The 24,474-nt window shown below is 48.6% G+C and overlaps 1 protein-coding gene across 7 annotated transcripts in view; it reads right to left on the minus strand.

The window, feature by feature from the left end:
* Positions 1-24,474, minus strand: part of Fgd3 (FYVE, RhoGEF and PH domain containing 3) — a 62,456-nt gene that overhangs the window by 32,695 nt on the left and 5,287 nt on the right. Inside the window, exons 1-4 of one of the 7 annotated variants that reach the window (XM_076573301.1) lie at positions 8,628-8,970; positions 7,875-8,012; positions 7,557-7,660; positions 6,250-6,732 (exon numbers count right to left, since the gene is read on the minus strand). In XM_076573301.1, coding sequence (XP_076429416.1) covers positions 6,250-6,687 — 438 coding nt within the window. In that variant the 5' untranslated portion in view covers positions 6,688-6,732; positions 7,557-7,660; positions 7,875-8,012; positions 8,628-8,970. Of the gene's footprint in view, positions 1-6,249; positions 6,733-7,556; positions 7,661-7,874; positions 8,013-8,623; positions 8,971-19,209; positions 19,542-19,692; positions 19,935-24,474 lie in introns of those variants that run through there. The other 6 variants (XM_042278446.2, XM_015985913.3, XM_015985914.3 and 3 more) reach the window with 6 other exon arrangements.

Here is a 24,474-nt window from a genome sequence, read left to right on the forward strand (position 1 = left end):
GGTTGATGGCCCAAAAGAAAGCCTGCCACACTACTACAAAGTGACATCAACAAGACAGAAGGCCACCAAGCTGCAGGTCCTCCACAGAGACCCTGATGGAACAACATACGGACCAGAAAACCTATGAGAGCTGGAGACACAAAGGGAGCGACCACTGCACCCACAGGTGTGTGCCACAAAGGGCACCCAGGGGAAGGTGGGAAAATTGGTGGCGCTGGATATACCCAGCTTAGTCTAGTTGTTTGGCAGATAACAAAGTGCCTGTGAGTGTATAGTTTATCAACAACAGAAATGTATTCCAGTTATGGAAGATGGAATTTCAAGGTCAAAGCATGGGCAGGTCTGGTGTCTGGTGAGGTCACAAGTCTCTGTTTCAAAATGGTGACGCTGATGCCTGAGCTCACGGTGTGAAAGGGGAGGAGAGGAAAAGGGAAGAGGGATGAACGCTGCTTCGTCCTCAAGGGACAGAAGAACAGAAGAGAAGGAACCCTCGAACTCCTCCCTGGTGGCTATTTTATTGTATTTGTATTGTATTTATTATTTACAGTGCTGGGGACTGAACCCTGCCCTGAACACGCCCTAAGGCAATGGCTGCTGGGCTGCCTCCCAGGCTTTCCCCACTCCCTCCTGTGGGGACACTGATTCCATCCTCATTACTTAACACCTCCTAAAGGCTTAACCACAAAACAGACCATGATCTTAGTATTGTCACATTGGTGACAGGACTCTAGCAGGTGACTTCCGGGGTGCATATTCAGTCTATGGTCATGCCCTTCAGCATTCTTCCCCCTATGAATATGGCACAGAAAAAATGGGGGGGGGGGGCGTCCACACCAGGGTCCCTTCCACACCAGGGTCCCTTCTACACCAGGCCTTCTCCCACACCAGGGCTCCTCCCACACCAGGGCTCCTCCCACACCAGGGCTCCTCCCACACCAGGGCTCCTCCCACACCAGGGCTCCTCCCATACCAGGGCTCCTCCCACACCAGGGTCCCTTCCACATCAGGATTAGGCCTGCAGGGTAGAAACAGAAAACTCAGCCAGGCACTATAGGTCTGGCTCCTCAGAGCTCTACCCAGGGGACTTGGGACTGTGGACTCTGTCTTGTATGAGTAGAGAGCAGATGAACCCAGAACTGGAGTGTAAAAGTCACTGAAAACAAAGAGCAGCAGCACATAAGAATTCGGGTTCCACAGGCAGATGCTCTGAGACCCCCAGCGATGTTGATAAAGTCTTCCTCCACCTAAAGCTCCACACAGTCTGGAGGGATGGTTTCTTCAAATGCCCCCATCCAGCCAAAACTAAAAGCCACAAACAAAACTTATAAACCATACATAGAAGTAGGAGACTATGACCCAATCAGAGGAAGAAAACAATCCCCCTGAAGTTGACCCTAAAGAACTGTAGATCTGGGGCTTGAGGGGGTCAGTTCAGTCAGCAAAGTCCTTGCCACATAGGCACAAGAGCCTGAGTTTAGTCCTGGGTTCTTATATAAACAGCCAGGCGTGATGACTTGTAATTCCAGCACTGGAGAGGGAGAGATAGGTAGATCCTTGGGGCTCTCTGGCCAGCCTACCCAGACTAATCAGCGAGCACTAGACCCCAGTGAGAAACACTGTCTCAAAAAAACCAAGGTAGATAACAGCTGAGGGAAGACAGAAGGTTGTACTCTGGCCTCCACACACAAGTACACATACATGTATGTGTACCTACACACACACACACACACACACACACACACAGAGAGAGAGAGAGAGAGAGAGAGAGAGAGAGAGAGAGAGAGAGAGAGAGATCTATGATCAAGCAAAGATGGGGAAAAATCTGTCATAAATGCGCTAAAAAAATTTAAGAAATGACATATGAACAAGAAACACCATCAACAGGGATATAAACAAAACCATTAAAAAGAATGAAGCAGACATTCTAGAGTTGAATAGCCTGTGGAGCTCATAAAGAGGGTCCATCTAGACTTGAACAGGCAAAGAAACTGCAATCTTGAAGAGAAGTCATTCAAACAGGAAATTGCTGTGATCATCTCTTCTTTTTTATTTTATTGTATGGGTGGTTTTGCTTGTCTGTGCACATGTGCATGCAGTGCCCATGGAGGCCAGAAGAGGGCATCAGATCCCCTGGAACTGGAGTTACAGAAGGTTGCAAGCTGTCATGTGGGTGCTGGGAATCAAACTGGGGCCTCTGGGAGAGCAGCCAATGCTCTTCACTGCTGAGCCATCTCTCCAGCACCACACCCTGCCTTTTTCCCCAAGATTTATTTATTTCTATTTTATGTATATAAATGTTTTACCTGCATGTATATATGTGCACTAGGTGTATGCCTGGTGCCTGAAGAGGCTAGAAGAGAGCATCATATCCCCTAAAATTGGAGTTATAGATAGTTGTGGGTAATGGGAACTGAACCCAGGTCTTCTGCAAGAGCAACCAGTGTTCTTAACCCACAAGCCATCTCTCCAGCTCCCAAAGAAGTCACTTAAAATCAGTCAGTGGAGAAATAAGGCATTTGCTACTAAATCTGATGTGAGGGCAGGCTTTGAGGTCTCATATGCTCAAGCTATGCCCAGTGTGGTACACAGTCTCCATCTGCTGCCTACACATCAAGGAAAACTCTCAACTCCATCACTATGTCTTCCTGCTTACCATCATGCACACCGCCATGCTTCCTGCCATAACAATAACAGACTAAACCTCTGAAACTGTAAGCCAGTCCTAATTAAATGTTTTGCTTTATAAGAGTTGCCATGGTCATGGTGTCTCTTCACAGCAATAGAAACCCTAATTAGACACATACTAGTAAATAAATAAGAACATATATCTTTGGGGGGGGACAGCAAAAGGAGTTGGTCAAGAAGAGATGATGGATTGGAGCTACAGGGATGCTCCGCTGGCAGAACACTTGCCTAGGGCAGGAGTCTCTGGATTCCACGCCAGCACCACATCAACTGGGTATGGGTGTGGTGGCACATGCCTGCAGTCCTAACAGTTAAGAGCCTAAGGCAGGAGGATTATTAGTTTGGAGTCATCCTGGGTTACACAGCCCAGAAATAGTAATAAGAAAACCGTGAAATCCATCTTCAATGGTCTGTGACATATCCAGGTGAGTCTGTGGCATCAGGAAGGAGGAGGTGGATGTCAGCATCAAATGAAATGCTGCAAATTTCAAATGTTTTAGGAACAACAATGGTAGCTAGAAGTAAAACATCTATGAATATGCACAAAAGGAGAGTAGAAGGAATCAAAGTATATCATTACCAAAATCAATGAAATAAATTGCAAAGACACACAGTAAGAGAGGAAAGGGGAGAGCGAGAGAGTGACCCGGTGCGGGCAGTGACCTCCCGAGCGGCCTTCATGTCCTTCCCCATTAGTACTGACTTTACATGTAATCATGTAAACTCTTCAGAAGAAATACACAGGTCAAATGAACTAGAGACAGCTGACGCTGGGTGTGGTAGCACATGCCTGTAATTCCAGCGAGAGGACTGAGAATACAAGCCAGCCCGGCTATGAGGCAAGTTCCAGGCCAGCCTGAGGTATAAAGTGAGTCAATCCCCCTCTCTCTTCCCCCACCTCACCCCATCCAGGAGGGCTGATCCTGGGGCACCAAGAAGCAAGCAAACAAACAACAACTAATTATAGTTGTTTGGGTTGGTTTTGAGACAGGACCTCCTGTAACTCAGACAGGACTCAAACTCCCTGTGTAGCCGAGGGTGAGTTCCAGCTTCTAATCCTAGGACTGCAAGTGTGCACTATCACATTCCCTCTTTCCTAAATATGTTGTTGTGGAATAATTGTTTTGTACACTGTGAAGATTTGTCACCTGAATTGGTTTAATAAAAAGCTGAGCCGGGCGGTGGTGGTGCACGCCTGTAATCCCAGCACTCGGGAGGCAGAGGCAGGTGGATCTCTGTGAGTTCGAGGCCAGCCTGGTCTACAGAGCTAGTCCAGGACAGACTCCAAAGCTACAGAGAAACCCTGTCTCGAAAAACCAAAATAAATAAATAAAATAAAAAAATAAAATAAAAAGCTGAATGGCCAATAGCTAGGCAGGATTTTCAGAACAGAGAGGATGCTGGGAAGAAGAAGGCGGTGACGTGGAGAGTTGCCAGCCATGATGGAGGAAGCAGGAAAGCAGCATGGGCAGTACAGAGGAAAGGCAATAAAGCCACGAGGCAGAAAGTAAATTAGCAGAAATGGGTTAATTCAAGTAACAAGAGCTAGTTAGGAAAAAATCTAAGCCACCGACTGAACTTTCACAATTAATAATAAGTCTCCATGTCATGATTTGGGAGCTGGCAGGAGGGACAGAAAAATCCACCTACATATGTTATTCATAAGAGACTCATTTTGTATATTTGCATGTAAGAAACCACAGGATGGAAGTGGGGAAAGATGGAAGATGAAATCCTATGCAAATAGCAACTTCCCCCTTCCCTCCAAAAAAAAAAAAAAAAAACGAATGGCCTTATTTCCTTATTTATAGCACACAGAATAAGATGTTTGCCACTAAGCCTGATGACCTGAGTTCAATCCTTGGGAACTATGTGGTGGAAAGGAAAGAACCCATTCCACAAAGTTGTCCTCTGACTCCCATACCCCTCCACACACTAAATAAATAACCATGTTTTAAAAAAAATTAAAAATAACTATAAAAAGCATAATAAAATGATAAAAAGAATCACCAAGAAGATCTAACAATATATGAAGTAAACTGTGACTACATTGGATGGAGAACAACAAATTAGTAGCCAGAAGCCTCAATACCCAGCTTTCTGTAATGGGCAGAGAGATCCCATTCTAGACAGAAGATCAGTAGGCAAGCGGAGGTCTTGGACAACACCATACATGCTCACCCGACAACCGTGCCGCATATGATGAACATTGCTCAGGACAGACCATGTGCTGCATAAAACAGGTCTCAACAAATTCAAGAAAGCTGAAATTATTCAAGATATCTTTTTCAGTCACAATGGAATAAAGCCAGAAAATGGAGAAAATCCACTGATATAGGCAAATTAAGGTCCCAGGGCAAGCTGGTGAGCTCCACTAGCCAATGGGAGCACTGTAGGTCAAGCAGAGATCCTGCCTCAATAAATACAGTGGAGAGGGCTCCAGGAAGACACCCAACATCAACTTAGGGCCTCCACGTGCATGTCCACACAGGTGCACATGCACCTGCATACAAAAGTACCCCCCCCTCCACATGTGAACACAGACACTCAAAAAACCATGAAGAAAGAAGTGCTGAAAATACAGTCAGTGACATAGCACTTATCTATCATGTACAAGGTCCTGGGTTCATTCCCAAAACCAGAAAAACAATTTTATATATATATACACAAACATCTTACAACACCCTAACTGCACACATTAAGAAACTAGAAGAGTAGGAGCAGGCTAAGCCCCAGGCTGGGCCATAAGAAGGCAGGAAGTAAGAAAGATCAGAGCAGAGATCAAGGACAAAGAATGGAAAAACAATTTCAAAAGAGTAATCAAGCCAAAATCGGTTTTCTGAAAAGCTAAAAAAAAAAAAAAAAAAAAAAAAAAAAAAAAAAAAACCTCACAAACTTTATCTAGGTTACCTTAGAGAACAGAGAGAAGACTCAGTTGCTAAAGTCAGAAATGAGAGAGCGGTGGTATTGTTACAATTGGTGGTGTGAAGATAAAAAGGACACAAGAAAGTGAGCAATTATGTGCTAACAAGTTGTATAACCTGGGAAAAAAATGAATCTTCAGAAATACTTGGCTATAAAGACTACTAAATCATGAAGAAATAAAAACATCTGGAAAAAAAGCAATGAATAAGGACATTGAATCAATGATTTCAAAATTCCCAACAAAGGATAAGGGACAGGTGGCTTACTTACTTACAAATTCTACCAAACTTTCAAAGAATTGGTAACTATCTATATAACCTCTCTCTCTCTCTCTCTCTCTCTCTCTCTCTCTCTCTCTCACACACACACACACACACACACACACACACACACACACACACACACACACACACACACACACCAGTGAGGAAAAAACCACATTCAAGTGTCATGGAAGAGCACACCCAAGGTTTCGGGGGCCCCATCTGGCCTGTTCTGGTAGACTCCATCCCAGGCGTTACCAGTGTGCGGAGTGAGTGTGTGGGTACATTTCCTGAGCACAGGTGTATGTGTTACACAGTACAAATCTCTAGCGCTGCCCAGACACCCTGTGTTGGGTGTAGAGGAAGCGGGGCTTACCTGAGTCAAGCCAACATTCTCCTCTGGCCCGGAAGGGATGATCTTAGGGTCAGGTTCCTCACCCACACCACTATCTTCCTCCTCCTGGGGGGTGTCTTGTGGGACCTGGCTGTCCACAGCTGTCTCAGGGTGTAGCCCCAGTATGGCAGGGCCTGGGGAGCCCCCGATGCCCTCCTCACAGGGGAAGTTCTCACTGGCCACACTGGAGGAAGGGCTGTCAATCCCACTGTCCCTGTTGGGGATCTTCATGGCACCACTTGGCTCCCCCAGAGAGCTGTCCCCTGCTGAAGCTGGGCTGCCAGGAGCCCCTCGGTGAGCACCTGGCCCAATGGGAAGTGCTTGAAGCTTCCCCAGTGGGGAGCTTCTGGGTCCAGCACCAAGTACCCCAGGAGGGGCGATGGCTTCTTGGGGAGTTGAAGAATTCCTACCCAATTCCATCTTCACGCCAAACTCACTGGGCTCGGCTGGGAGGCTGCCGGCTTCCTGTTGGGGAGAAATAAGCCTGTTCAGCACAGTCACTGGAAGCAACCTCCAAAGAGTTAGCCTCAGTCAGACAGGCAGGCTGGGGCTGTGTGGGAAATACTACTTCACAACACCCCCTTGGCTTCAGTTGGGTCTGACGCAGACGGGCTTCGAGAGAACAGCAAAGGGAGTGTGTTTTATCTGAAAAGTAAGGTTTTCACCCACATCAAAAAGTAGTCCTAGGCCGGGGGTGGTGGTGGCGCACGCCTTTAATCCCAGCACTCAGGAGGCAGAGGCAGGCAGATCTCTGTGAGTTCGAGGCCAGCCTGGTCTACAAGGCGAGTTCCAGGAAAGTCGCAAAGCTACACAGAGAAACCCTGTCTCCAAAAACCAAAAAAAAAAAAAAAAAGTAATCCTTGGCCTGGGGAGTCAGTGGGTGAAGAGCTGCTGCTGTGCAAGAATGAGGACCCGAGGTCAGACACACCGCACCAACATTAAAAGTCGGGTGTGGTGGTACCTGACTGTGCCTGTAATCCCTATGCTAGGGGTGGGGGCTGGGGAGACAGTTGAATCCTTGGAACTCAATGGCCAGCCTAAAGAGTGAGATCTAGTGAGAAACCCTGCCTCAAAAAATAAGAGGGAGACACTGATGTGACCTCTGGCCTACATGCACACACACACACACACACACACACACACACACACACACACACACACACACACACATGTGCGCACACATACACATGGGCGTACCCTACCCCCACCCACACAGAAGTAATCCTGTGGCATAGTGTGTGGATGAGAGGCTACTGGCCATTTAATATATTTAAAATTCATGCACGAACCAGTGACAGAGACAGCAGAAGGGGGGCGGCTTCCGTTTATAACACACCGCCGTGTCCGCACAGCTTTTTAAACCCCGACGTTCTCAGGAGATGACGCCAATGACCTGGGTGCGACAGGTAGTTCATGTGACGCTTGCACACCAGACAGGAGACAGAGTCAAGTGTCAACTCTTAGAGCTCAAGGAATTCATCAACAGCTCTGAGGAGGGTCAAAGGTGAGACTAGACTAGAGGGAGATAGACAGTCCCCCAAATCATCTTCTTGATGCTAAAGTGCAGTTTCAGAGGACCCAGGGGACAGCAGACAACAGTCACTTACCTGTTAGCCAATGCTGTTGCCCAATGAGGCTGCCAGAGACAGATGCCTGCTTCCTCCTGGGACTGCCCAAAAGAGGCTAGAACAGTCTATTGGAAATCTCCTGCCCAGACCACTGGAAGTGGAGCTGTTTAGAAAGTACTGGAAAAACACAAAGAAAGACATTTGAGCCGGGCGGTGGTGGCGCACGCCTTTAATCCCAGCACTCAGGAGGCAGAGCCAGGCGGATCTCTGTGAGTTCGAGGCCAGCCTGGGCTACCAAGTGAGCTCCAGGAAAGGCGCAAAGCTACGCAGAGAAACCCTGTCTCGAAAAACCAAAAAAAAAAAAAAAAAAAAAGAAAGACATTTGAGGCCCCCACCCAACATAGCAGACCCAGGCAGAACACAGGCTTCAGGCCCAGGAAGGCTCACCGTCAGCTCACACACATGACCCAAGAAGAAAGGATGGTGCCAGGGTCGGTGCCCATGGGTGAGCAGTGCCCTGAAGTCAGGGATCAGCTGGAATGTGTAGGCAACACCCAGGTGTAGGAGAGTTGGGCACATCAGAGTCCTCCCTAGACCACACTGCCACCCAGACACACTCCTAATGACTCACTGTAGAGTTCCCACACGTTCACACGGTAGTTTTCTTAAACACTCACACACAGTAGCTCTGCTATTCACACAGTAACGCACACATGCTCACACTCTACTAGACACACTCAGTGACACGTCCACACAGTGACCCCATCAGATACACTCAGTCCACGTACTCACACTGTTCCTCCACTGGGTACTGGGTAGCTCCGTGCTCATGCTGGCTCTCACACACTCACTGGCAGATACTGCCTGGCCCACAGCTTCTTTCCTCACTTCCTTCTTCTCCAGAGAGCAGGGCCAGAACCATTGGTGCAGACGCCAGCCTCACACACTCTTGCGCACACAGGGAAAAGATGTCTGTCTTTGTCCTGGGGCTACACCTGACTGCCTTGCCTCTAGACAAGCACAGAGTCAGAGGCGTTCCCTGTCTGTAGGAGCCGAAAGCCACTGGACGGAGCTCCTCCCATCCACATAGGCGCCTAAGCACCTTCCTGTGGCTAAACTACCTTGGGGTGGGCTTTTCTGTCAGTGACTCCAAAGTCATTTCAGGAAGACACTTTTCATTGGCTAGTGTCACATTCCTTTTTTTTTTTTTCTTTAAAGGAAATAGCTTTATTGCTCAGGTTACTATATAACAATGCCTCAAGGCCAAGAGTCTTAGGTGTCCAAACATCTGTTGTGGCTGGACTGTAAGTGAATTTACCTATTAAATTCAACCAGAAAGAAGTTTGTTGAGCATGCTCCAAGATGGTAGCAAGCTAAACAGTAACCAGAGTTCATGTTACATTCTTAGCAGGCTTGCTGGACAGAAATGTTAGACTTCCAAACAGAAAATACATGTTTTGCTGCATTCTTGTCATAGCACGGGAGATAAAACTTTCCAGAAGTCAGACATGACACAGCAATAAAAAGTTTTTTTTTTCCTTTGTAAGGAATGTCAGTTGAGTTCAGCCTCGGTGTGGTCAGAGGCTGCGATCCGGCCAAGTAGAGGCTGTCGTCCCCACAACAGGGGAGTTGTACTTCTGGTCAAGACATGTGTTGGTGTTTGTGTGTGGGCCAGAGGTCATCAGTGAGTGTCTTGCTTAGTCTCTCTCCATCTTATTTAGACATGGCTCTCACTACACTTGAAGCTCAGTTTGGTTAGACTGGCTAATCGTTCTTTATCTACCCGTGATGGGATTACAGGAACTTGGGGCTGTACCCAGCTTTTTATGTGGGTGCTGTGGACCTGAACTCAGGTTCTCATGTTGTACAGCAAGAACCTTCTAGCTGGGCCATCTTCCCATCTCATGTTGGTTTTGAGACAGGGTCTCATGTCATCCAGGCTGCTGTCAAACCTGCTGAGTAGCCAAGACTGGCCTTTAACCCTTGATTCCCCTGCCTCTACCTCCCAAGTGCTGGGATGCTGGGTGTACACTATCCTGTCCAGCTCAGAAAGCAGGTTTATTTTTAGTGGAACCAACACGGAATGGAGAAGAAAACACCCATTCCAAGTTGTGTGCTGTGTGCCACTGTATATACAATGGAGCATCTACAAGACCCCATCTCAGACTGCAGAGCCTTGAGACATGGGAACCAGTGGGTGAAACCTCTTGTCTCAGATGACTGCCTAAGGTCTATCGTGAGCCAGGGAGAAGGAAGGAGAGCCTAGTGGGCTCTCACAGGTGAGATGTCCAGTTGACTATGAAGGCTGACTGGGCTGACGGGACAAAGCCCTACAAAGAAGAGAGCTTCACAGAAAAAGACCCAGAGATCCGCAGAGATGCCTCCCGAGGACTGTTGAGTACTCATGGGTGGAAACTTCAGAAGCCTGGACAAAGAACAGCCCCTCAGACAACCAGAGGGAGCATTTACAATACCTACACAGGGCAAGGTTCCTGTGACCACTGTCCATCCTGAAAACCGCAGATCTGTAAGGTATCAGGTCTAGTACTCAGGAGGGTCTTGTCTCAGTGGTAGGAGATCACTGACCTTCCAGTGGCCCACCACTTAAATCTTAACAGGAAGGCCAAACCATTTACAATTTAATTTTATCCTCGAAGAAAACTCTAAAATATCTAGCACCTAGCAAGGTAAAAACCACAATGCCTGGCATATAATCAACAATTACCAGCAGGGTTGAGGATGTAGCTCAATTGGCAGAGGACTTACGAAGTAGGCATGCCCTGCCTTCAGTCCCCAGCACTACTAAACTGGATGTGGTGGTACACCTGAGTAATCACTCAGACTAGAAGGCAGGAGGGTTAAAGTTCAAGGTCATCCTTGGCTGTAGGGGAGGTTAGAGGCTAATCTAAACTACATAGACCTTGTGTGGGGGGAAAAAATCCCTCCTCCCAATTACCAGACACACATATAACCAGTCATGATGGAAAAAAACCAAACCAAAGCCCCAATCAGCTGACACTGACTCATAACTGACTTGGATGTTGGAAACGTCAGACAGGAACAATCAACTGTACTGGTCCTAAATCTAAGGATACTGACAGAATAGCTGTGGGCAAGCCACTTTGGGTCCCTGCTTAAACTTCTCCTGGGCTTAACTTAATGGCTTCATATTGAAAACTCACCAAGGCCAGGTGGTGGTGGTGCACGCCCTTAGTCCCAGCACTTACTTGGGAGGCAGAGGCAGGCGGATCTCTGAATTCAAGGCCAGCCTGGTCTACCGAGCCAGTTCCAGGACAGCCAGGGCTACACAGAGAATCGTGTCTTGGGGGGTGGGGGTGGGAGAAAAAAAAAAAGAAAATCCACCAAGTTCATATCATCAAGGAGAAAGCCCCAGGGTGCCTCGAGCCCACTCAGCCCAGGTGGGATAACCAGCACCCAGCATGATGAATGTCACCTCATGACCCAGAGGAGCCTGGGAGTGATCAGTACTCATCATGGGCTCTCAGTCTAGGAGGGGCTCTAGTAGCTGCTGCTGTGGCCAAGGATCCCCACCCATCTGCTGAGAACACAGTGGGGGGGCCTCACACTTTAGAATTGGGGGTGGGATTAGTGGGACCTCAAGCAGGGCAGGGGTGTGAGGGCAAGCTAAGTGGAGAAGAAAGAAGACAACACAGTATCTCCCTCTTTTTTTTTTTTTTTTTTTTTGAGACAGGCTGACTTCAAATTCAACATCCTCCTGCCTCAGTCTCCTCAGGACTGGGATTGCAGGCATAAGCCGCCATGCTTAGAGGAAACAATTTCTTTTGAACCAAGAGGGAGAAAGCTCTGAGAATTCACATCAAGATGCCAAGGTCTCCCAACACCTGAGTTTACTCCTGGTTTGGGTGGGGTACCAGGAGGAGTGTGGCCCTCAGAGGTCTGAGCCAGGAGAGAGCGCCCACCAACCTGTTTTTGAAGCCTTAACACACAGCTTTGGTTCCCTGGGTCACTGCCCCTTTTTCCTAGTCCTCCCCACAAGATCAAGGCCCAACTCTACATCCTGTCACCTAAGGTTGAGGCTAGGGACAGTGGAGGACCATCCTGGTGGCCCTGGTAGTATTACAGTTTCAGCATATGACTTTAGGAAAATGCAGGGATGGCTTTCTCATGGGCTACAGTTCTAGGCCATAGAGACCTCCCTGGATGACAGATCCAGAGACAGGGGAGGGGATTAGAAGGCTAGAGTTCCCAGCATATCCAGGAGCGTGAAGTTCCCAGAGGCTCCAGCAGCCTGGTCTCATAGGAGGGCCTGTGTAGACCCCCTCTGTTCTCACCTCAACCTAGAATCCAAGGCCTTGTGCATGCTAGGTTGTCATTTTACTTCTGTGGTCTACCTTCAGCCAATACATACATCTTCAAGGCAATGTGGCCCTTGCTAGCCCTAGGGTTTTGCATGTAGCAAGGTCCTGTATAGAGGCCTTATTTCCTAGGAAACAGGGGCTACACTTAGCCCTGGGTTCCCCAGAAGGGACACAGTATGGCCCTACACAGATTACTGAAGCCTGGGACAGCATACAACAACCCCACACCCAGACTAGCCATTTTGTTCATTTTTGGAAGCCCTAATAGGCAGTATGGCACATCCACCTGATGGGTTACTGTCACGCGACACAACTCTAGGCCTCTGTAATGAGCCCCTAGCCCACTCAGCTGTGGCGGGACACAGGGAGACTGAGTGCCAAGCACAGCAATCATTTGGGCCTGAAACTAGACTGACAGAAAATCACAGGTTGCCAGTCCAGGAATGCATGAGGATTGGCCATCAGGGCTGCAGACCACCGAGGACGGAGCTACCTATTGCACAGGGTGGCTGTGTTTGGGAAGTCAAATCTGGGGACCTTTTCATGTAATTTTTTTTTTTTTGAGACAGAGTCTTACTATGCAGCCCTAGGTTGTCTGGAACTTGCTATAAAGCAAGCTAGCCTTGAGATGGCAGAGATCTGCCTGCCTCTGCTTTTTCAATGCTGGGATTAAAGGCCTGCATTGCCCACACCTGGCTCATTCAATCTTAAAATAAATTGACCATTATATCTACTTATATACTTTTTTAGGGGGGCAGGGGGGTTTCTCTGTATAGCTTTGAGCCTTTCCTGGAACTCGCTTTGTAGACTAGGCTGGCCTCGAACTCACAGAGATCCGCCTGGCTCTGCCTCCCGAGTGCTGGGATTAAAGGCGTGCACCACCATCACCCAGCTACTTATATACTTTTGTGTGTATGCCATGTGGCAGTCAGAGGCAACTTTGTGGAGATTCTCTCCTTCCTCCATGTAGGCTCCAGGGCCACAAGACTGACCCAGCTTGTCAGTCTTGGCTGCAGGTGCCTTACCTGTTCAGCCATCTTTCCATCTCACATTTAATCTTCTCATATCTGTGTTTACTCAATAGTTTTTGTTTGCTGTGTGTACATATGCATGTTTGTGTGTTCATGGTTGTGTTCGGGGTCAGGGGGAGCATGAGTGTGCTACAGCCTGAGTGTGGAAATCAGAGGTCAGCTTGTGGTGTGTTCTTTCCTTCTACCATGAGGGTCCTGAGGCTAGAACTCAGCTCTTCAGGCTTGGCAGCAAGTACCTTCACCTGCTGAGCCGTCTTTTAGGCCGCCTGAATTCCATTCTTTCCGTTAGTTCAGGCTGCCTTCAGAACAAGCTCCTCGGCTCATTATACAGTTCTCTCTGTTTGGAATTATGTTTGGCGATTTCCAATGTAAAAAGTAATGAAACAAGGTAGATGAGCAAGGTCTTCATGACAGCCTGAAACTGATTTTGTCCACATCACTGTCCACTCCCTTAGCTCTGATATTCTCCCAGGGCCTCCCTAAGACCTTTTGCACAAACTTTTCCTCATTAGGGAATAGGATTGGTCATCCCTTGCTTTATCTGGCTCTCAAACAGGTTTTTTCCTTCAAGAAGACACCCCATGACTCCCATATGCTCCATCCTGCTCTCTTCTCCCATTCAACCCCCCCACCCTGCTCTCCCCCAGGGCTTCTCTTCCCTGTACTTCACAATCCTCCTCATCTTCTCCTCATTGGCATGTCATTGAAAGAGAAGGAACCTGATCTCATCATGTGGCCCTCAGCCGGGCACATGAGACTCAATAGATTTTTTTTTTTCTTTTTTCGAGACAGGGTTTCCCTGTGTAGCTTTGCACCTTTCCTGGAATTTACTTGGTAGCCCAGGCTGGCCTCGAACTCACAGAGATAAGCCTGGCTCTGCCTCCTGAGTGTTGGGATTAAAGGCGTGCGCCACCACCGCCTGGCTTTCAATAGATATTTTGGGTAAACAAATGAATGGAGGAATTGGAATCAACATCTCAGTGAATGTTTAGACTCCTTCTAATATGTCTACATCCACACAGAGAAATATGCTTTGACAACTGGCAAATTTTGAAAACATAAAACTAAAAGTTCGATCATAAAAGGCAGCATTCCATCAGAAAGCAGACCTTCCTAGACTAGGCCCATCACATCACCATGCAGGAGAAAACTGGGACAGGGAGGGGGTCCAGACCATGACTCAACCTTACAAGGCCACAAGTCCAACTGTCAGGAGCTAAAAGCTGAGACCCAAATCTGGGAGGACTTTGAGGACAGTCATGACCTAGAATACAGGCTCTGAGTGTCTTCTGTATACAGTGTATACAGGTTGCTCTACCTCTCGCCTGAGTGTCCAAGTCATCCTACCTCACAGGACCTGAGTAACCATGTCATCCACTTTTCAGGATCCAATAAACCAGTATATCTTCTTCACAAGACATGGGATCAGGTCATAGCATCTCAGAGGAACTGAGAGTCCATGCCATTCCACTTTATAGGACTTGATTGCCCAGGTCTTCCCACTTCACAAGAGCTGAGTGCCAATGTGAGGGTAATAATTACAAGGAACTTAAATATTTCCTATCAAAAGATTGATCATGGGAATGTGACCTTTGCAATGCTATTTGTAATCTCCCTCCCTTTAAAAACATTTGTTTACCTAAAGGTCCTACCCCCTTCCCAGAGTTTAATGGCCAGGGCAGAGGACCGACCCCTTGTCTCATTTCCTTCATTTTCTTTACACTCAATTTTTTCCTCTCATTTTTTATTAGTTCTTTGAAAGTTTCACACCTGTTTAATCAGAGTCACTCCTCTCCCCCAGTCCCTCCCACACCCACTCCCTTCTGTACCCACCCAAATTTGTGTCTCTTTTAGATTTTATTTATTTATTTATTTATTTATTTATTTATTTATTTATTTATTTATTTATTTTGGTTTTTTGAGACAGGGTTTCTCTGTGTAGCTTTGCGCCTTTCCTGGAACTCACTCTGTAGCCCAGGCTGGCCTCGAACTCACAGAGATCCGCCTGCCTCTGCCTCCTGAGTGCCAGGATTAAAGGCGTGCGCCACCACTGCCTGGCCTCCTTTTGATTTTTAACCCATTAAGCCCTGTTTGTTCTGCTCATATGTTCTTGGATGTGTGGCCTTCTGCTGGAGCATCGTTGGCCTACCAGGGGCTACAGTCTTAAAGAAACCCACTCTCCCTCTCCCAGCAGCTATCAATTGCCAACAGCTCCTCCACTAGGAGTGAGACTGGGTGCCTACTTCCACTCTCCATCCTGGGTGTTTGTCTGGCTTGAACTTGCACAGATCTTACATATGTGGTGATAACCATTGTGAGTTCATATAGACAGCTGTCCTACTGTGTCCAGAAGACACTCCTTCCTTGTAGTCATCTACAAGGACACCTTTGGCTCTAACAATATTTCCACTCCCTCTTCTGCAATGATTCCAGAGCCTTGGAAGGAGGGGGTGACATACATGTCCCATGCAGGGCTGTGCATAATGGAACAGGAAGGATTCAACTGGGATGAGGGTGAGAGGACAAGGTAGAGGAGGGAATACAGGAAGGGATAAATAACACTAAAGACCTTTCAAAAAACTCATATGAAAGCCTGTTATACAAGCTTCTTTAAAATACACACACACACACACACACACACACACACACACACACACACAGCAAGAGCAAGAGCACTACCCTATCATGGGGTGACAATATCCCTACTAAACACCACAGGCTAATAAGTAAAATACCCAGTACCAGGAATGGGTTACCACTTATGGCGTTGTTGGTCAATGAGGCCCCGTAGACCTCCAAATATTACAGGCCAATGTTATTGGTTACCCTACAGAATTTGATGGTTAAGACCCAGTTGCTGAAGATACCACATACTTGAGACATAAAACATGGAAGAAATAAAACCGACACTGATCTGGAAGTTTCATCCTGACTAGCTAGCTTTCACAGTGCTGGAAGCTGCTATGTGTGCTACCAGAGGAAAAAGTAATCATCCATCATACCAGCTGTGCCCTGTGGGCTACCGTAACTGACTGGCCTGGAAAGGCATGCTCACTATTGTAGTAGTGACATGAACATCATGGGAATAAACAACTACTACCTGATTGAATTTAAGGCCCATTCCATGAGATGAAACCCATACCTGGCACCATATCAGGCCAAGCAAGAGCCCGTGACTAGACATGACATAGGCCTCAGGGAAGAACCTACAACTGCTATTCTGCCAAATAGCCATTGTATTAAACACACTCCTGATGACTTATCAGACCCTTAGATTAATGCGTCTCTCAACCCTCATCAGAGAAGCTTCTATTTGCAGTAGGTAGCAATTAACACAGAGGCTCACAAACTTGCATCAAATTTTAAACTAGCCAATAGCAAGAAACATTGTGAGGTTGAACCTCTGCCAGTTGGGAAAAGACACAGTACCATTGCGTTAGGATAAAAACCTATCAAATAAAACCCTGCTCTATGTGCTTGCCACCCAGCAATGCATCCTTATGCAAAAGTAAAAGCTGCCTTGTCAACTTACTTTCGCTTTGTCTGTGTGCTCTTTGTGGGTCCTTGGACTCCAGATTTCATTTCCAGCATAGGTCACCCCACCTCATAGGACCTGAGTGTCCAGATCACCCTGCTTTATAGGACCTGAACATCTAATTATCCTTCATCCCAAGAGGTTCAAAAGTGGGCAACAATATTGTAGTAGTGGGAAGGCAGCAAGTATTCGAAGTCATGTGAGGTATAGTCTCCATGGTAGGGTTCACTGGGGTGGGTGTCGGGGGAAGGACTTGAGACCAGTAAATTAAGTTCAATGCCAATGTGAATGGCTGCCAATGGGCCCAGCCCCATTTGGGGAGTTATTGAAACAGGGCCTCACCAATCAACTTAAAGGAAAGTCAAATGTGAGGCCCAGATGCCACAGAGACCACCTGTTAATGATCATGGAAGAGGCTGTCCAGAGTCACGGCACCAGAGGGAAGAGAGGACCAGACCTCAAGAGGGTCCGAGTGTCTGCTTCACTGTGGGTGCAAGACATGTCACTGGGCTGTAGGTGGCTGGGCTGTAGGTGGCTGGCCCTCAGCCCATCATGTTGCTGCCTCCATTTCACACAGGATCTGCTCTCTCGCATTCCTCCCCACCAGCACAGACCCGCCATGTCTAACCCCTCATCCATCTGGTAGGTATCTGGGACACAGAGGATCCTGCACACAGAAGGAAGTGGCCACAGTGAATGAAGGGCCTTCTTAGCTCTCATTTCCTTCCTGGCCTAGCTTGGTCCCTGGCCCCTGTCACTCACCCTGCTCAGAGGCAGGCAGAGACAGGCCATCACACCATGGCCACCTCTGTGCTTTCTTCTGGCCTTGTTCATTGTTTTAACACACCCATCTCAGAGCCTCCTTGTAGCTGTGAGAACAGTCCACAAACCCAGTGTCATCTGGGTTTGATATCTGCCCAACGCTGCTTTTAACTCCCTTCCCAGTCACTTTACAAAGAAACCTCAGTTTTTCCATCTGTGCATGGCAGGGGATCACAATCAGCCTACCTAGGGCCTATGAGAAGGTGCGGTGCAGTGGAAACTTCCTGAACACGCATCAAGACACCCAAAGTCCCTGTTGCAGTCCGTAGAGTTGCCTTTCATCACAGGGCAGCAGGGCCACGCTTCCCACTCATCCGTCAGGCCACGGAGGACAAGCTCATTTCAATGCTAATCTCATAATGAGCTCTTGACCTCTGCATGCGGAGTCCAGTGCGGCTCTGGGGCCCCTGCACACTGGGAGGTACCGATCCCTCCAGAAACAGAAGTCAGCCTCCACTTCTCCCCCAGGAGCAGAAGCAGGCTTCCTGGGGCCTGCAGCAGCCCAGTTGAGACTAACCACTTCCGCCTGTCCTTGCCGGGTCTGGCCCCACCCGTCCCCGCAAGCACTTTGTAAATTATCAGCTCAGAGAGTTTATGTGGGGACAAACCAGTCCATTCACAGGCTTGGGGGCCCAGGATGAGCTGACAGAGTGCTCTGTGCCTGTTTCATCTCTCACAAAAGTGGGGGCCGGGGAGATAGCTGGGACAGTAAACCACTCGCTTTGCAAGCATAAGGACTTCAGTGTGATCCTGAGCACTCAGGTTAAGAACAAAAAACAGCAATGCTCTGGTCATCCCAGTGCTGAGGGTATAGGGACCGATCTGGGGCTCACTGGCCAGCCAGCCTACCAGGCCAATGAGAAGCCCTGTCTCAAAAACAGCAAGGTAGACAGGTCCGGGGAATAACACCTGAGACTGTCTTCTTGTCTTCTGGCTTACACACACACACACACACACACACACACACACACACACACACACACACACACATACCTCGCAATGACCACCCTGGGTGTTAAGAAGGACCAATCTAAAATGAGGCAGAGCTGCATAAGCTCGAAACCCAGCGAGCTTAACATCATTCAGAGTCCACTTTACAGACAAGGAAATGGAGGCCGAGTCTGAGAAGCTGCCCAAAGTCACAGTTCTGGGGCTCTACAACTGCCCGTTACCCTGTTCCTGGCTTTCCTTGTCCATCAGGGTCCTTCTCCTGTCCCTCCACAGCTGCTCATCATCTACTCCACTCACTGATCCCCAGATAATGGACAGGCTGGTCATCCACAAGGACAGTGACTCCTGCTCCACACTCTCCACAGGTCCCAGAGCCCAGCTCTTCAAATACGCCCTCCTCTCCGGCCTCTGTGCCCTCTGCACCATGTGTGGCTTCATAGTGTTAACATAATCACATTGTTCCATCTCTACTGCTGTGATCTTGCCTCCTTTCAGGCTACCAGCCTCCTAAGGTACCACTGCTCATAACTGCCCAGGCACAGCTTGGGGGTCCCAAGGAGTCCTTGATGGGCTCAGCTTTCTTTCCTGGCAGTATCCTGCTAGACAGATACATCTGTCAATATCTACACTGTAGATTCTAGAAGATTCCAGAGCCACCTGGAGTGAGAAAGGCCAATCCCCCACTAAGGACTCACCTGGGACCACCTCCTCAGCTTAGAGAGAAAGGCCTGCTTTCTTTCCCCCAAGCCTGGAAGACAGGAGAGAGGCTGGAGGCACGGGGAATGGGGTCATCACTGCGTGGGGTCAGCCTTGGATCTGTGCCCCTCTTGAGCTTCGCTGACAGACTGTCCATCTCCTAAGCTTGAGCTGTGCCCTGTCTGCCAACGGCATGTCCAGTCTTCTGTAGTTACAGAAGCGCCTCTTGCTTACCATTCAATGCCTATAGCAACTCTGTCTTTCCACCAGTGTGAGCACTCAAAGACAACAGCATGAGATGAGAAGCCTCTAGCACTCTACGGCAACTTCCTGCCTTGAAAACATCTGTCTTCCTTGAATGGTTCCTGTTTGGCTTCTAGTGTTCCCCCACTCCCCTCCCCGCCCCCACTGTACCCTCCCCTCCCGACACCAGACAATGTTTTAGGGCTCAACAAAGATCCCAGGAGTCAGTCTCCACTCACCGTTCTTCCAAGACCAGTCAGTCTGTGTCTCTCCTCCAGAGCTGAACTCACTCAAGGACAAAACCCAACTTCCTCTTTCTAATTTTTGCAATATTGGTCACAAAACAGTGGCGTATTTGCATTTCCGTAGCAATGACGCAACGTGAGAGGAGGTTGGTTTGCTGTTTCTAAAGGGCCTCATCTGCTTGTGGTGGGATGACTTCGAAAGCGTAATCCTTAGTCACAACCATACCAGGCTCCTGGCTCCACAGCAGCAGCCAGGGCTGAGTTCAAGTTTAACAAGTCGCCGTGAGAGGACCACTGCAGCCCCGCCTCCTGCATCTGGCTTGGTGTGCTCCTCTGAGCAGACCTGAGATCGTGCCAAAAGAGGATGCACCAGGAGACAGGTGACCCAGGCCAGACAGACTCAGAAGCCACACTTGGTCGTCTTCAAACCTTGGTGGGTGGAACAGCCATATGGCTACAGAAGGCTGGAAGAGGCAGAGCCCACCACTGAAAGACTGTTTCAAGGTGGCTCCAAGAGGCCTGGAGAACCTCTGGTGAGCTGGCTGATGAGGTCTGCCCAGCAGGGTTGAGGACTGCCTCTTCCAGTCAGCCCTAAGGGGAAGGCCCCCTCATTAGCTCAGGAAGTCAATAAATAAATGGGAACATTTGCCTCCATTTTAGATTTTTTTTTTCTTTTCAAGACAGAGTTTCTCTATGTAGCTCTGGCTGGCCTTGAACTCAGAGATCTGTCTTCCTCTGCCTCCTAAATGCTGGGATTAAAGGCGTGCAACACCATGCCTGGTTAGTAATGCCTTTTTAATTTATCCTAAACTTTTTGTTTGTTTTGGATTTTGTTAAGACAATCTTACCAAGTAGTCCAGGATGGCCTTGAATTCACCGGGTGGTCCAAACTGCTTTGAATTTACACTGTTTCAGGTTTTCAAATGCTGGGATTTCTACTGTGCACCACTGCATCAGCTCATCTTAAATTCTGTGTATGTGTGCAGGTATACGTGTGCATGTGTGTGTGAGCGCACCTGTGTGTGGAGTCCAAAAGTCAAAGCTAAGTGTCTTCCTCAGTTTCTCTCCACCTTCCGTATTTGGCACTAACTCAACCTGGGATCAATCAACATGGCTAGACTGGCAGGCCAGCAACCCCTCAAGGAGCCTTCTGTCTCTGCCTCCCTAGTGTTGGGATTACAGGTGTGTGCTACTGCACCAGACTTTCCCCGTGGGTGCTGGGGATTGAACTCAGGTCCTCATGCTTTTACTGAGCCATCTCCTCAACCCTCTAAACTCCTGTTTTGTTCAGCTAATTAGCTGTGTGTATATGAATGTGTGCATGCATGCATGGATGTAATGCACCTGTACACACTTGCACCTGGAAGCCAGGGGACAAGCCCGGGCATCGTTCTTCAGGATGCTGTCCATCCATTTTTTAAAAGCAGGGTTTCTCACTGGACTGTGAAAGCTAGGGCTGGCTGGCCAGCAAGCCCCAGGGATCTGCCTGTCTCTGCCTCTCCAGTGCTGAGAGGACAAGTGCGTGCACCACACCCAGATTTTTAATGTGGGCTCTGGGGGCCAAACCCAGGTCCTCAAGTCTGCAAGGTGAGCACTGTACCCTTCAGAAGCTGAAGAGTGAGGTGATGCAGAGCTGTTACAGGTTCCTTCTGACTCTATTGCCACTGTGGTGGGTCAGGGGCATGACACAAAGCTGCTGTGTGCAGAAGTGATATGCTACAGTGGTCAAGATCTCCAGGAGCTCAAACCTCAGCATGTCCTTGGTAGGAAGGAACTTCTCAGAGCCTCAATTCTTTCATAAAATGGAGAAGTGTGTGTGTGTCAGAGGTGTTGTGAGGAAAGAGGTCTAGCCCAGGCAAGTAACCTGAAAAATCTTAGTCCTGTCTGAATCTCCATTGCTGGGCGGTCAGCGTCTGGCCCAGAGGCCTTTGCTTCACTCCCTGAAGGGCCATGTCCCCTGAGGAGGCAGCCTTGGGCCAGCCAGGTGCTTCCAACTCAGGCCAGGAAGCACAGCACCTGTCCTCCGACACAGTATAATTGCCCCTCAGTATAATTGCCCCTCTGCTGCCACACCCTGAGCCTGGAGGCCAGCAGTGGAATCCCACCAGGACTGGGAACCATTCCATCGGGAACACGGAATCAGCTGGAGGAAGTCAAGATGAGCAGCAGCACATCCGGCCAGATGTGAAGACTGGAGAAAAGAGCTTCAGAGCAAGTGAGAGAAGAGAGGGAGGGAGAACCCCATGGCTTAAAAACAAGCAGAGGCTAGATGTGGTGGCGCTCGCCCTTAATCCCAGCACTCAGGAGGCAGAGGCAGCCAGCCTGGTCTACATACCCATTGCCAAGCCAGTTGGGGACACATAATGAAACTCTGCCTCCAAAAAAAAGCCAGAACCGAGGCCCTAATGCCCTCTTGTTCCCAAGTGGGAGGAAACAGTGCCTCTACTTGGGGTAACACCTCTAAAAAGGATCCCCATGATGGTCTATATCCTGACAAACTCTTACATAGCCCCTCCCACTGTGAACCATCCATAAATGCTAGTGTCCATAAATTAAGCCTGCACAGGTGGCCAGGTGACTTCTTGACGAGGTCATACACAGTACTGCAGTTTTTGTTGGGGCAGGGTAGACTTGATCTCCATGTTGGAAGGGTATTCAAGCAGCCCTGAGGAGACATGTGTGTGGAAGAAACTGAGACCCCAGCCAACAGCCAGCTCCAACTTGCCCTGAATGTATGAATGAATGAATGAATGAATGAATGAATGAATGACCCATCTTGGAAGATGCTCATCCCAGCCACCATCTGACTGTATCCAGAGCCAACTCATACCCAAATTCCTGGTCAGTCAAACTAAGCAGAGGTAATAGATTCACTACTGTGTGTGTGTGTGTGTGTGTGTGTGTGTGTGTGTGTGTGTGTGTGTGTGTAGAAGATGCTTAAGCCACTAAATTCTGGGTGACTTGTTAGGTAGCAGTAGACACATGGTACAATGTTTTCATCAGGAAAAGAGCAAGGAGGTGACCTGAGGTCCAAGGAGGGGAGCTCCTCCCAAGGTAGAAGAGTCTTCACTGGGAAGTAAGGGCACATATTCCAACTTTTCTAATCATTTCCGCCTGGAGTACATGAGACTAATGGCCCAACAGATCCACAGCCCTGCAGTGCTCCTGATGTGTTAATTGTGTATCACTGAGACACTGTACCTGGCAGGAGCAACTGAAGGGAGGAGGGACCTATCTGGGACAAAGGCTTCAAGTTCACAGTCCACGAGTCCATCATGGCAGTGGGAATGTGTCAGAATGCTTCACACGGTGCTGAGCAGGAAGCAGAGGGTGTGGCTGGAAGGAGCTAAGGATAATACACATCCAAGGGATGCCCCCAGTGACTGACACTTCCTCCACCTAGGTCCCACCTGCCAAAGGTTTACAGTCTCCCAAAATAACTCCCCCGGCTATGAACTAGGAATCTAACGCTAACCGGCCAGGCATAGTGACACAAACTTGTTATCCCATCACTGTGGGGTGGAGAAAGAAAGATCAGCTCAAGGTTGTCCTTGGCTACATACTGAGTTTGAGGCCAGCCTAGAGGACGTGGGACCCTGTCTCAAAAACTGAGACAAACACATGAACTTGTGAGAGACATTTCATATTCACACCATAACACGGTGGACAAGAAGGCCTGTGAATGCTATTCAGTCTCAAGGACCCCGAAGAACTTCACAGAGTCAGTGGCTCCTCGGAGGAAGACCACATGGGCTCCAGGCTCCCCCTGAGATGTCCATCGGAGGTGTTCCCCTCTTCTGCCAAGCAGCTCACTGCACAGGGGGCAGCCCCCAGGAGGAAGGACTCCTGTTCCTGGGCCCCTAGACTGCCTGTGGGGTCCCTAAGCCTTACTTTCTAGAAAGCTAGCAATGACTTAGGGAGGCCAGGCCTCTAGCTCAGGCTCCTCTGCAAAGATCAAAAGCCAAGGAGCTGTAAACTCGGGGACTCAAAGGGGCCTTGATGAGACAGCCCTGGAGCAGAGACCTGCCAACAGGGGAATGTACATGGAAAATACCACTTTCTGGGAATCCCCACAGGGGAGGTCCAATTGCCAGGACAGACCCCACAACTGAGGCTGAGAGCCAAATGCCATTACCTGATTGGTCAATAACCCTTTAAAAATTAGTTGCTAGACACAGAACATATAACAGGCCCCAAAGGCAGTTCCTGGAGAAGGAAAGACACTGAGACCTTTCTCAGCAAGGAACCTCCCATATGAGTCCTTTTGTTCATTTCTTGGGGTCACAGCCTGTCACTCTAGCCACAAGGGAATGCCTTTCTCAATTACCCATCTATTTTTGGGAATGAGAGTCACAAATCCCAAATCCTTCCTGGAACCCTTCAGAATCCAAGTGTTGGGCAAAATATTTAAGAGCTTCTCACCTTTCCATAAAGACAAATAGACACCGGACCAGCAAGCAGAAGGGTGGAAACCCTCCTGTTACTTCCAAGAGGCTTGGACAGGGAGCGTCTTTGCATGTATGTGTGTGTGTGCATGTTCATCTATGTGTGGTCACATCTATGTGCATATGCATGTGGAGGTCAGAGGTCAATCTCAGGTGTCATTTCTTAGGTGCTAAACACCTTTTCTCTCCCTTCCCCTCTTTTTCTGACACAAAGTCTCACTATGTAGTCCACCTGCCCTGGAACTTTCTAGGTAGACCAGGCTAGCCTTGAACTCACAGAGATCCACCTGCTTCTATGGACATACCTTTAACCCCACCCCCACCCCTTGAG

Source organism: Peromyscus maniculatus, chromosome 5 (assembly GCF_049852395.1).
Source record: "Peromyscus maniculatus bairdii isolate BWxNUB_F1_BW_parent chromosome 5, HU_Pman_BW_mat_3.1, whole genome shotgun sequence".
Classification (NCBI taxonomy): domain Eukaryota; kingdom Metazoa; phylum Chordata; class Mammalia; order Rodentia; family Cricetidae; genus Peromyscus; species Peromyscus maniculatus.